General features: G+C 44.1%; 1 protein-coding gene and 1 long non-coding RNA gene across 4 annotated transcripts in view; one reads left to right on the top strand and one right to left on the bottom strand.

Annotated features, from left to right (window-relative positions):
• The window catches only part of LOC118597912, a 38642-nt gene extending 31860 nt beyond the window's left edge, over window positions 1-6782 (top strand). Inside the window, exon 5 of the long non-coding RNA XR_004946920.1 lies at window positions 5858-6782. This is a non-coding gene — a long non-coding RNA (uncharacterized LOC118597912). The remainder of the gene's footprint in view (window positions 1-5857) is intronic.
• LOC112155447 (neuropilin-2) overlaps window positions 1-12827 on the bottom strand; it is an 84301-nt gene that overhangs the window by 13062 nt on the left and 58412 nt on the right. For all 3 annotated transcript variants that reach the window (XM_036209609.1, XM_036209610.1, XM_024287068.2), the window contains exons 12-15: window positions 7544-7618; window positions 6935-7099; window positions 978-1246; window positions 816-912 (exon numbers count right to left, since the gene is read on the bottom strand). In XM_036209609.1, coding sequence (XP_036065502.1) covers window positions 816-912; window positions 978-1246; window positions 6935-7099; window positions 7544-7618 — 606 coding nt within the window. The remainder of the gene's footprint in view (window positions 1-815; window positions 913-977; window positions 1247-6934; window positions 7100-7543; window positions 7619-12827) is intronic.

Raw genomic sequence — 12827 nt, 5'->3', positions numbered from 1 at the left:
TTTGCTCTGGTTACTATTGTAATGTCCCTTCATCCGATATTTTAAAGTGAATTTTTAGATTAGTAATCTAGCATTATTTGGTTACAGTGTCGGTTAATTTTGAATCGTAGTTTGTCTCCTTGAAGCTAGCAATCTGTGTTTTGTAAATATGGGCTATATAAAAAATGAATATGTACAAATGCAAAGACACAGTATTTCATATAATTTTTTTTTTATTATTTTTACTAATGAATAATAATTAACGGCAGATCATGAATCAGCACCATATTGTAAGGTGTGTTGTGCGGTGCTTCAAATTTTTGTTCCATGTGCCCTTTTTTTAACTTTGAGCACCTGCCCCTCCAAATGTATCTGCACGGCCCTGGTCAAGACTAAATCTCGTGGGTCGAGGCCGAATCTCGTGAGTCGAGGCCAAATCTCGTGGGTCGAGACATAATCTGGTGACCTGACTCATGTGAGTCAGGCCAGCCACTGGAGGTCAGAGCTGTTTGCAGCGTCTACCGTCTCTCCTTTGTCTTTGCGGTAATCTTATAACGCTTCTGTCTTCCTTATCTCTCATAAACATTCATCACTGATTAAAGGAAACTTGGCTGGAAGACGGGATGAAAGGAGGAAAAGCGGAAGAGAAAAGTGAAGGAGAGCTGGAGCAGAATCAAAGGGTCGTGAGGACGGAGCTGTTCTGCTGACATAAACTGTAAAAATAACAAAACAGGAAAAGACAGAAACGAAGGAGGAAGTAGGCAGAGGAAGTGACCGGACTGACACGAGTGAAATAATAAAGTTCTTGGAGTTGGTCAGTAATCGCAGAGACTCACGTGCACACTGCTCCAGCTGGATGCTGTCGCTCATGTGGATGTTGTCTATCCGGATGTGGCCTCTGGTCGGGTTCTCAAAGAAACCCTCAAACACCACCTGGACCCCAAAGACACAGAGTGAGCAGAAGCTCTTCTGGAGCTGCAGGGCTGCAGCCGCCGTACCTGGTACTCTTTGGGGCTCTGGGGCAGGATGGTTCGGCCCTCCCTCCAGTGAGGCCCCTGGTCCCCTCTCAGCTCCCACAGGAGGGTCTCGTCCAGGTCGCTGTCCCTCAGCAGGACCCTCAGGCTGCCCTGGGCCTCCCCCTGGAGCTGGTAGTGGAACTGCAGGCAGAGCGGGCCTCGCTCCGGCTCCACCTCCGGGCTCAGCAGCCGGGCCTTCTTCTGCTGGCTGTGGCTGCCGGCGTCCAGGTTCAGATAGTTCCCAGAAAAGTCTGGAAAAGAGGCGGAGAAGGACGTCAGGGAACCTGGGAAAAGTCGTTTTAGTGGAGGGAGAAGAAGTCTGAATCTGTCAGAAATGTTCAGTTTTTGCTGATGAGAAAGTGAAGTTTTCCACATCCAGCAAAACAGGAACACAAACGCAAAACAACAGTTTGTCCAAAAAGAAATAAAATGCTTCACAATCCACAATGAAAGTGAATGGAATCACTCGGAAGTGTGAACATCATCTCCACTGTAACATGTTGTCCAGGTGTCGGGCCGTACAGGTATGACAGGACTTGGTAAGGTGTCATATCGTTTGTTACCCTCAGAGGAGCCGTTCTCATTTATTCTCACAAGTTTATGAGAAAAAAAGTCATAAATATACGACTTATTTCTCGTAAATGTACAAGATTTAAAGTCATAATAAAAAAAAAAAGGTTTTTGTTTGTAAACTTTAATACTGCGGAGACGTGAACTGAAGCCCAAGTTCATGTTTGGAGATATTTCTACAATTGAACAGATTCCTGATTACAAAAAGCTTTTGGGATTTTTTCTTTTTTAAATATATTAATTTCTGTAACATGTTAGTCCTATTAAATGTTGCCCCTATTGACACATTCTCTTAGACAAACTTTATAATATTATAATTTAAAACTATTTGGCATCATTTAGTTCTTCTCAATTTATCAATGAACTTAATGTTTTTTGTATTTTTAATCTTTTCTTGTTTGTTTTCTGTCGTTTATGGACTTTATTTCTATCTTCTGCCATTTAACAACTTATAGTTTTAGTATTCCAACAAAACTTTAATATTACTGCACACGGGAACGTCTCTTCTGCAGCTTTAACCTTTCATAACTTCAGGATGTTTTCAGCACAAATCTTCAGCAATTTATTCAACATTTGTACCTAAATAAAATATCTTCTTCTCCGTACATTCATGCTGCAAAGCAACACTAAGAACGTTCTTTTGACATTACTCAGACGTATTTCTGCAGGAAATGTCCTTTACAGTCACATTCTCCAACTGCAGTTTGATGAATATCCAGCAGCTGTAAAGTCTTTCTGCTCATGAAACCACAAACAGTTTTCTGTGAGCGTTCATCTCATTAACAGACTTTACTGCCTCTTCCAGCCGGTGCAGTTCTGCAGGCAGAACCGCCATCACTCTGCGGTCGACCACAAACAGGAGAACCTCTTCATCACCGCGGACGTCCAGAACATTCCTGAGAGCGTGACGCCCGCTCACATGGATGGTTAGAGAGCCGGGAGTCGAGGAACGGATGAAGAAAGTGAAGAAAACGAAAGAAAAAACAGAGATTGTTCCCCCACAAATCCACAATCACTGCAGCTGCGTCTGTTGTGCTTTGTTGTTGTTTTGTTGTTTTTCCGCCGGAGAACAACAGCTCCACTGAAGACCAACAGCCTGAGCGCTTCAGTGACAGAAGTCTGGACCGGTTCTGGACCGGTTCTGGATGCTGTGTGGATGGAGGTGACTCCGCTCTCCCCTCGGAGGCTCCGAAAACAAGCGTAACCTAAATTACAGCGGCTCATTAAACAGTGAGGAGAGTTGCAGCGTGGTTCCGAGGTTGTGCGTTTGATCTCAGCCGACGTACGAAGGGAGGGAATTAATTAAGACGTCTCCGCGGGGGGAGAGGCAGGACTGTCTCTGAGGGAACATGTATGTGTGTGTGGTTCTCTGCATCTCCGTGTTCGGTGGGAGCTTTGCTGGTGCGTGTTCCATTCCCGGATTCTTTCCTATTAGCAGGTGGAGCTTTGGGATCAGAAGAGCCGAAGATTCAGAGTCTGTAAAGAAACGCTGAGCTGTTTGGAGCTCCTTCATCTGTAGCTTTAAGACAGGGGGGTCAAAATCCAAAACACACCTGAGGTCCCGGGACGAACAGGAGAAACACTTATTCAACCAACTAAAACTACGTTTTTAAAACTTTAAATCTGTAACTTTTTAACATAATTATGAACTAAATATATACCATTACCTGTGATAATGCTAATGTGAATGTTAGAAGCTGAATTTGGCTGTTGAAGATGCTGAAATTGATAGTTAAATACACTGAAGCTAAAAGCTGAAAACGCTGAAGCTGATTGACAGCTAAAATAGTATCTTAATGCCAATTTAATCTAAAACAAAACAAAACAACAAAAAAAATAGATTTGCCAAAATAACTAACATGTAGCGGAAAAAAGGGCTGCACGGTGGCGCAGGTGGTTAGCGCTCTCGCCTCACAGCGAGAAGGCCCCGGTTCGAATCCCGGCTGGGACCTTTCTGTGTGGAGTTTGCATGTTCTCCCCGTGCATGCGTGGGTTTTCACCGGGGACTCCGGCTTCCTCCCACCGTCCAAAAACATGCTTCATAGGTTCATTGGTGACTCTAAATTGTCCCTAGGTGTGAATGTGAGAGTGAATGTGTGTGTGAATGAGGCGCTGCGACAGACTGGCGACCTGTCCAGGGTGTACCCCGCCTTCGCCCATCAGTAGTCGGGATAGGCTCCGGCACCCCCGCAACCCCGAAAGGGACAAAGCGGTCAAGAAGATGGATGGATGGATGTAGCGGAAAAAATAGCAAAACTTTATAATAGCTAAGAAAACTGAAAAAAGCCTAAAGTAGCCAAAACAACTAGCATTAAATATTAGCTAAACTCCAACATAGCCTAAAAATCTTAGTAAATTCCAAAATAGTCAAAAAAGCTAACAGAATGTCAATTTTTAAAACTTTAAAACTGTAACTTTTTAACATAATTATGAATAATAAAAAGGCAGGAATATTATTCCAGAATAAATCAACTTAAACCTTAAATAACTTTAATATTTTACTCTCCATAAAAATATATTTTGTTAGAATTAAACAAATTAGAAATGAGCTCAAGATAACATCGGGTCATTAATAACAATAAAATAAAATGATCTGGAGGGCCGCATCCGGCCCCCGGGCCTCGACTTTAACACACGTGGTTTAACTCGGCTGTCTGCAGAAATCCCCACAGAGTGAAGAACTCCAGATCAAAAGATTAATTTATGAGCTGTGTGCCGGTCGGCTTTTCTCTTTTAAAAAGCCTAAAAAGGCTCTTAATGACAAAAACTGGGGAGTGGATTTGCATACGGAGACGGCGTGCAGACACGGCGCCGGGCGAATGCAGAACACGACTTAATGTCATGTTGCTGTCAAACAGAGACGAGTCAATTCACAGCCTCACACAAACACTCGGTGCAGAACTCATGGAGGAGATGCTCGGCCAACCGGATGATTCCAACAGATACCAGAACACCTCGCGGACGGCGAGGTCACGAGCGTTCATGAGCACCACATAACCCACACTGCTGCAGTTGTGCACCTCGACTTGTGGAGCCTCGGGGAGGATGGAGAGCTCAAGCTGCAGAAGTCATCACCGGACTTATCGGAGCGCTCAGGGCTCCGTGCGCGAGCCTGTCAGCGTGTGCACGGAGCCACAGAGGAGGGAACGCTGAGTGTGATTGATAAAACTGTCTTTGTGCTTTCACAGTAAAGATGGACGGAGTCGGAACAGGAAACTGTGGAGAGGTGAGGGACGGAAAAACGCAAGAGGAAGTTAAAGAAAGAGGAAAACTGGAGAGGGAGGAGTTTGTGACAAGGTGACAAAAATACTAACAGAGGAAAATCCCAAGAAGAGATTAAAGAGAAAGTTGTGGATTACGGCTGTGAACGGCGCCGTGATGAAGAGCGAGCAGACGCCGGCAGATGGCGGTGAAATGGTTGCATCATGTTGCTGCCGGTGGATCCTCTCACTGCTGGGATGTTCCTCAGGACGACGGCTTGGTTCTTAATGAGCTCCAGTGAGGAGGAGCGCCACCCATCCCGACAGGATGACGCTACTGATCCATGAAGATTCAGACGTGAAGGATCAGATCAGATCAGATCAGAGTCTTTTGTTGGTTTTTAAATCTTCCTAAAACTGTTCCAGAGGAATCCCATCAGAGCTGTGGTTCAGTGGACGTCCTCATCTGGAGGAAGGATCAGGAAGACCAAAAGCTGATGAAATGCCAGCCTGGTTCACAGTGGCGCGGAAACGGAGGCCGCCTCCATTTGGCGCCCGTGTTAACCTCTGGAGAGGTTCACACCAGACGTCACGCCGCGGTCCTCTGTGGGAGGCTCACGGCGTGCAGCGGCGTCTGGTCTATGCTGTGTTTAAGATGTGATCCGCATCAGTTCTGGCAGGAAGTTACATCAAGATACATGAAAACATCCGGTTTCCTGCTCCATGTAAACCAGCTGTAATACGTTAGAAACCTGAAGCTGATTTTCGTTTTAAAATCAAGAAAATAACTTATTTTTCAAAGATAAACCAAAGCAGACTCCTTCTGTTTTCTGATTTATAGAATGAAGCTAAAAGCCACATAATGAAAGATAAAGAGTCTCTCTGTTTAGTCCAAACCAAAGATAATCAACTTTAGACTTATTTGTTTTTAGGATAAACCTTTAAAAACATCCTTTTTTCTGATAAATGATGTTTGAGTCGAACTGCATTTCATAGTATGAGTAATTTAACATCAACATTCATGCTATAAATGTTAGAAACCTTTTTATGTTAAAGCCTGTGAGTCCACACTGCTCTTTATTTCATGCACAGATCCGTCTGACGGAACCGAGCGGACCTGCGGAACATGAACCGGATCGGCCCGTTCATCTGCAGAACCAGTCACACCAACACAAACGACAACAACACGATCCAGATTTCCTGGGCTGACAAACAGGTTCCTGCTAATAATTTAGCACTTTTCTCTAGCACTGTTATCTCAAGTAACCATGACGACCACACAGAGGAGCTGCTGATGGCGTTCTCCACACGCAGACGATCGAATGACAGACGTGTGTCTGCGTGGACTGTAAATACGACTCCATCTGCAGGTGTACGGACAGCAGAGCAGACGCTGCACCCCTGGACCGTGGAGTTTTCCATCCATGAGTCTTCTGAATGAGCCGTTCAGTTTCTGTCAGGATTCAAACACGACTCCAAACGTTCACCGATCTGTTCACGCTGTTTTCTGATGTCCACCAGCAGCACGCCGCTCGCCTCTTTGACCCGAAAGTTTGGGCTTTTTTATCGCTGTGATGCCATCTCAAGCACAGAACCCCCCCCCCTGCAGTGAATGACAGGTAGGGCGACTATAGTGCTGTGGTGGAGCGGTCAACCTCTGAATAGAAGGTCTGAGGTTCAATTCCTGCCTTGGCTGTTCATCCGGCTGCTAATGTGGTCACAGTTTTCCATCCGTGAGTGAACGTGCATGTTTGGGCTTTAATCTATGTCTTAATCCAGACATCTTAATCTAAGTATAATCTAAGTAGACGTCATGCCACAGCTCTGTTCCTTACGCTAGAGATGGTTGTGTTGGTGTTTACATTGTAAATGACATTTCCTGTCTGTTAATTAAAAAGGTAAAAACAGAATTAAAGAGGAATCCAAATTCGATGACAGATTTGTTGAATCTAACAGCAGCCTGAACATCAGCTGGAAATCAACAATACGATCCTTAAAATGCACAAAAAATACCAAAAATCTGACGTGACTATTGTGGATTTCAACCAATAGAGGGGTCCACGTCCTGGTGTGTTAGAATGGAACAAGTGGACTGTTAGTCGGTGATGAGAGCTCTCTGGTTACAGTTTGATATCCGCTCTGCTGAACACATTGAGGAGCTGTTCTTACTGTCCGATCCAAGCGCCAGGTCCTGCCTCGTCCCGTGCGAGCTGTGTCCCGGTGAGCTGTGGGCCGCCGTGGTCAGGGACCAGCTGGCTCCGGAGTGAGGATCGGCCGACCAGCCGCACAGACTCTGCTCGAAGTCGCACACGGCCGACAGTGATGGCGTTGTGGCTACGCAGAGAGAAAGGAGGAATGTCAGTTTACACTGTTATCTTACTGTAAGGTTTTTGCTCTTTACTCTGTAACGTATGTACATGAATGAACCACAAATGTTTAAAGTGAAGCTGCCGAAATCCCACTGGGAATTCTGGCCTGACAGTGAAATTGACCCATAGCTGTGAAATCAGATTCCCAGAGTGTCTGAGTGTGGAAGAGCGGGAGAGAGACTCGGGCAGCCGGAGCTTATCTCCATTCAAACTCAGCTTCCTATGGGACTCGTGAACGCCGCATCCTTCAAAGTCTCGAGGCCCGGAGCGCCACGCTGACATCATGACATTGACCTTAACAGCGCAGGAGAGTGTGGATGTGTGGCGGGAATCAGCGGATGTGTGTTTGTAGTAGATCTGTGTGTATCAGAGCGAAGAGCCTTGAAATCAGAGTTTCTGTCCGTCTTACCAGATCTCCATGCGGGGGTGGTCTGCTCCGCCCTAGGAGAGGTGGGGATCGCCGTGTCGGGGAGGGTGGTGGCTTCTGTCAGAGGAAGGAAAATACTTTAGTTCAAGACAGCAGAGGATTGGAAAACGGGAAAGAAATAATGCAATGAAGAAAAGGGGTTTTAGTTCAGCTGTTTTATCTCCACCTGGACTAGATTTAGTCAATATTTAATTCTGTGAGACCGGACCTCCAGTGTTTATGCTCTTTGATTTACTGTAACTTTTCAACAGCTAACATGATCATTCCAGCAGATTGTGAAGGAGAAAAGCGGCTCGTTTCTCCTTCACAATCTGCTGGAATGATCAAGTTAATGGTTCAAAAGTTGCATTATGTTAAAGATTCTAATGTAATACCTCCTTTCAACCTTTAGGGGGCAGCGCACAGACAATTTTAGACCATTTTATTAAAGAATTATACAAGTTTATTTTAAATTTTCAAAAATGTGTCAAGGAGCAATCGTCAGCACTGTTAAAGTCAGAGGTAAACAGCAAAGAAAAAGCTGATTTAGCGTTTGGTTACCCTTTAACGCACCTTTGAAGGTCTTGGTTTTACACAGTCCCCATGAGTCTGAGGACCACATCATTTATCCAGCTCTTTTATTTATGTTAACCCTCAGAAATAACTCCATAGAGATTAAAATAATCCCAAATGTCCTCATTACAACAGAGGTCCTCGTAACGTATGGTAAAGCACTGTGGTCCCCACAAGTGTACAAAGACGAACACACAAGTACAAAAAAGCTTGTGCCTGATGATTTGCTTGGCGTAATCCCTCCCACAAACTTCCAGTCTGACTTGAACGCTCCGAGCTGAAGCAGAGGAAGCCTCCACATGTGCTTCCTCTGCTTCAGCTCTGAGGAGCACAATTAAAAACATCAACACACACACGAAGCGCTGTCATGTTAAACAGTGTGGTCGGAGAGACGTTCAGAGACAGCCGTCAGAACCTGCATCCGTGAGTTACGGATCAATAGGAAAACCGCACCAGCATGACTCCATTACATCCTGCTCCTATTAAGCCGTTTTCGACGGCTGCGGAAAATCTTTAAAGGCTTCAGGCGGATTTTACAGCCCAAATACAAGCAACGGGATTTATTAATGTTGAAATTAGGAGATTTTTTTGGCTGGTGCGGCACCAGAACCACAAACTTCTGTGTGAATTGATGTCAGGAGGTCGTTCTTTTCCTGCTTCTCGTTTCTCCTTCACTTCTTCATCTTCTCTGTTCCTTTCTTTTTTCATTATTTTCCAGCAACATGTCTCAGCTCTGACCTGTAAAAATAGTCAACAGAGACGTTTCTATTGAATCACACGTATCCTGGAATAGAAGCTGTGTTGTTTTCCTTCCTCATCGCTCCTTCTGCCGTCCCTCAGGTATATTTTCATTACCACACAGTTCCTGTTTCTCTACGCCTCGAGCTTTGTTTCTCTCCTTGTAGACAGACTCGGATTCTGAATCTTTCAGCGCCGCTCCGTGCCACCACTCCATTGACTGTTGTGTTATGTGGATTTGAACCCCCCACCTCTGGAAATGTGAGATTTTGTCAGGTTCGACCAGGGGTCTCCAAACTACGGCTCGTGGGCCGCATCCGGCCCACCTCCACATTTGGCCTGGCCCCAAACACAATCAGAGACGTTTTTTTTTTTCTCTCAATCTGACCAGTCGAGACCACAGAACGTCACGTTTTATTCCAGTCTGAACTATGACGGGAGACAACAGACTATTTACTGGTTTACATTTTAAAACGTTTGTTTAATTATTTACATAAAGATTGGAGAAATGAACTAGATTAGTTTCATTACCTGCAATAATGCTGGTGTGAATGCTTTATGCTGAAAAAGGTGACGCAATTTACTTTAATTGCTGAAGGTATTAATTAAAAACGCAAAAACTATTTGAAAATGTTCAGTTTGCTAAAAGACTGAAAATTTTGTTAAAGAACTATGAAAGAGCTAAAATTCAGAAAAACTTGTAGAAAAATTGCTGAAAAATCCCTAATACATGCCAATTTTGCAAAAATATGGAGTGTTGCTTAAATACTAACTAAACTCCCAAATAACCTAAAATTCTTCAGTAAACTAAATTAGTCAAAAATTTTAGCCTGTCGCGAAAATAGAAGCTAAACTCTAAATTATCCTAAAAAAACTTCAGTTGATAACAAATGAGCCAAAAACGTTAGCATGTAGCCAAAATATTATCTTAAATCCAAAATAGCCTAAAAACCTCAGTAGATGCCAAGTTAGCCAAAAAAAGTACCTTGATGCTAATATACTAGCTAAACTCCAAAATAGCCTAAAATTCCTCTGTAAACGAAATTAATCAAAAGCGTTAGCCTGTTGCTAAAATAGTAGCAAAACTCTAAATTAGCCTAAAAATGTTAGCATGTTGCTCAAATATTAGCTAAACTCCAAACGTTAAGCTTCACAGGTGTTTTCTAAAAGCTCCACCTTCACCTCTTTGAGGTTCGGAGCTCAAACTTGTCGTCTACAGTTCAGAATTCTGCAGGATTATTCTGTAATCTGAGCAGCAGCTTCTGCGCAGGAACGTCCACCAAACTCCACATTAGCGTCAGATAATCAGCTGCTGACATTAAGCTGCTTTAATTTGCTGCCCTTTACTGTTGTAATTAGGGGGGGGGGGCGAGCCCGTTCCGCCTCACGCCACCGTTTCCCTCATTAGTGACCACACTCCTCCGTCGGTCCATCAGGATCCTCAGAGGTCAGCAGAACAGAACCACGTCTTCACTGTTTGGTTGTGAGTGGAGGTTCTGTCCTGGACCGGGTCATCCTGAAGAACCCTCTCCGTGCACTCACGTGCACGCTCCAGAGGAAGCAGGAGGTGCCAGAGGCCCACGGGCTCATTGGAGAAGTGCTGACAGAGAAACGGAAACAGAGAAACTCTTCAATTATGGAGAGAGCTGCGGGTGTAAATCTACCTGCGTCCGCCCGCGACGAGCGGCGGAAGACGGGAGGAGGTCGCTGCGACACGCTTCACGTGTTTGTGTAAGGAATGAGGAGCAAACAGCTGACAAAACGAGACGCCTGGCTCAGCCACCGACTCCTGCTGGATTATTTAACGCTTTTATTTCAAGCTTTTAGTGCGATTGTAAAACTTGTTCCATCACAGTTTCAAACATCTCCAGAGACGTTTCCTGATCTGCAAATGTGATGGACAGACGGCGTTTCTGTTGGAAGTCTTCACTCAAGTCGCTTCAGCTCCCAGTGTGTCCTCTAGTCTTATGGTATGGAGTTATGTTGAGGCCAAAATGATTAGAAACCCAAATAAAAGAAATAAAAAAAAAAATATTGGTGTTTGGCCAAAAAAAAAGTGAAATGTCCAAAACGTCTTGATATTCTAAAATAAATGGAACTATTTTCTGCTTCAAATGTTCTGTTTTTTTAGATTTCAAAACTCAAAATTTCAATTACAAAACTTTTTTTCACTTTCAGATCTTTTATTTACTTTCAAAGCTTTTTTTGCTTTTTTGAAACGGAAATTTTGGTTTCTATTCGACCTTTCCAGCTGCTCTGACCCCTCAGTCTGTTCATGACCACCTGCCCGCCGCCGCAGACGCTTCCCCTTCCTGCCACATTCAGGAAGTGAAGCAACAGTTTGATGATTCTCAGCACTGAACCTTCATCATTGGGGAGTCATCTCAGTAAAGCTGGACGCTGAAACCAAAATCCAGTTTGATGTAGTTGAAGATCAAACTGAAGACGTTTGATTGATTTATGGTAACAAGAGAAAAAGCCAAAACAAATTAAATACATAGAAATATTAAATCTATTTAAGATTTCATTCATAAATTGATGAGAAGACACTTAAATCACTGAATTCCATAAATGTCATGATTCTCAAAGAACTGTTTGAGGAACCTGAACTGTAAGATCTTCTCACCACATTTCCTCTCTAACCAAATGTCTAATTATTGAAACAAACTAATTTTTTTTATGTTCTGACCACAGAAACAAGCAGCCGTGTCTCATAAATAACTCTGATCTGGAAGCTCTCAGAGTCTGAAGGGCGGCACCTGCAGCTCCACAGCCTCCTCGTCTTCAGTCAATCGCTCATTAGCTCGCCGCGCCGCAGAGCGCCACGAGGTGCGTGATTGTAATTGTAGCCTCAAGTCTCAGACGAAGTACGACAACAAGTGAGCTGATGGGAGGAGGCTGGCGGCGGGAACGCTGACAGCAGACATCAGCGGAAAGTGGGGCAGAAAGATGGAAGTTTGTGATGACGATCTCCAGCAGGAAGTGCTCCTTTCACCAGCAGTTAATGGAGTGACACCGACGGGTTCTGACCAGGAACCAGCTGAAGATCTGACCAGGCATGAAGAAACACCTCAGCTGCTGTTTCCAGCTCCTGCAGAAACTAAACCGCATGTTGGGTTTTCAGGATTCGGCTGAAATCAGAATCTGAAGTAACGACGGACGGATGGATGGGAAAACGGAGAGCAGAACCAAAGCAGACGGATCTGGGAAACGCCGTGAAGACACGGCGAGCAGAAGCTAAATATTTACTCTGGAGAAGCTTCAGCTGTTTTGCACACTGACATAAACACAGAGGAAACCGCAGAGAGCTGGACCCAACTGAGCGATTCCATGTGTGAAACCAGAACCAGAGGAGGACCAGAACCCTCGGCTGAATCCCACATTCCTGCCTCCCATTCCAAAATGCTAATGTTCTGTGGCTGTCTGCTCCATTCTAAAGCACTTAACGCCAGCGTATTTATTTGAGGTAACTCTGGAGGTCAAACTAACTTCTGAGTGATCTCCTGGTCGGATCAGAGCTGGGAAGCATCAGTGAGTCTCAGGAATCGCTGAGACTCACTGATGACAGAGCAGAACCAGGACAAGAAGAAGAGCCCACGATGAAGTCATGGTGTGGTCACTGGAGAGGTGCATCATGGGAGCTCCTTACAGACACCCGGCCTCCTCGCCGGTGTTCTCCACTCTCATCCTAAAGCTGCTTTTAGTGACACTTGAATCAGAAATCAGGACATCAATGACACTTTCTTATATTAGAAATACCAATAAATTGATTTTTTCTTATCTGACAAACTTTTACTTTTAAACTTTCTAATATTTTTACAGTCTTATTATTTTAACTCTAATTTTTGGGTCAAAATTGACCCATTTTTAAATGTAGATGTTCACTTCTTTTATATTTGAACGAGACTTTATATAATTTTCACATTTCACATAATTTTAGTCATTTCTAAAGGTTTCAAAATAAAAAGCAACATTT

Source organism: Oryzias melastigma, linkage group LG21, assembly GCF_002922805.2.
Source record: "Oryzias melastigma strain HK-1 linkage group LG21, ASM292280v2, whole genome shotgun sequence".
Lineage (NCBI taxonomy): Eukaryota > Metazoa > Chordata > Actinopteri > Beloniformes > Adrianichthyidae > Oryzias > Oryzias melastigma.
Note: the sequence above shows the minus strand (reverse complement) of the source record. Positions and strands in the feature narration are given on the sequence as shown.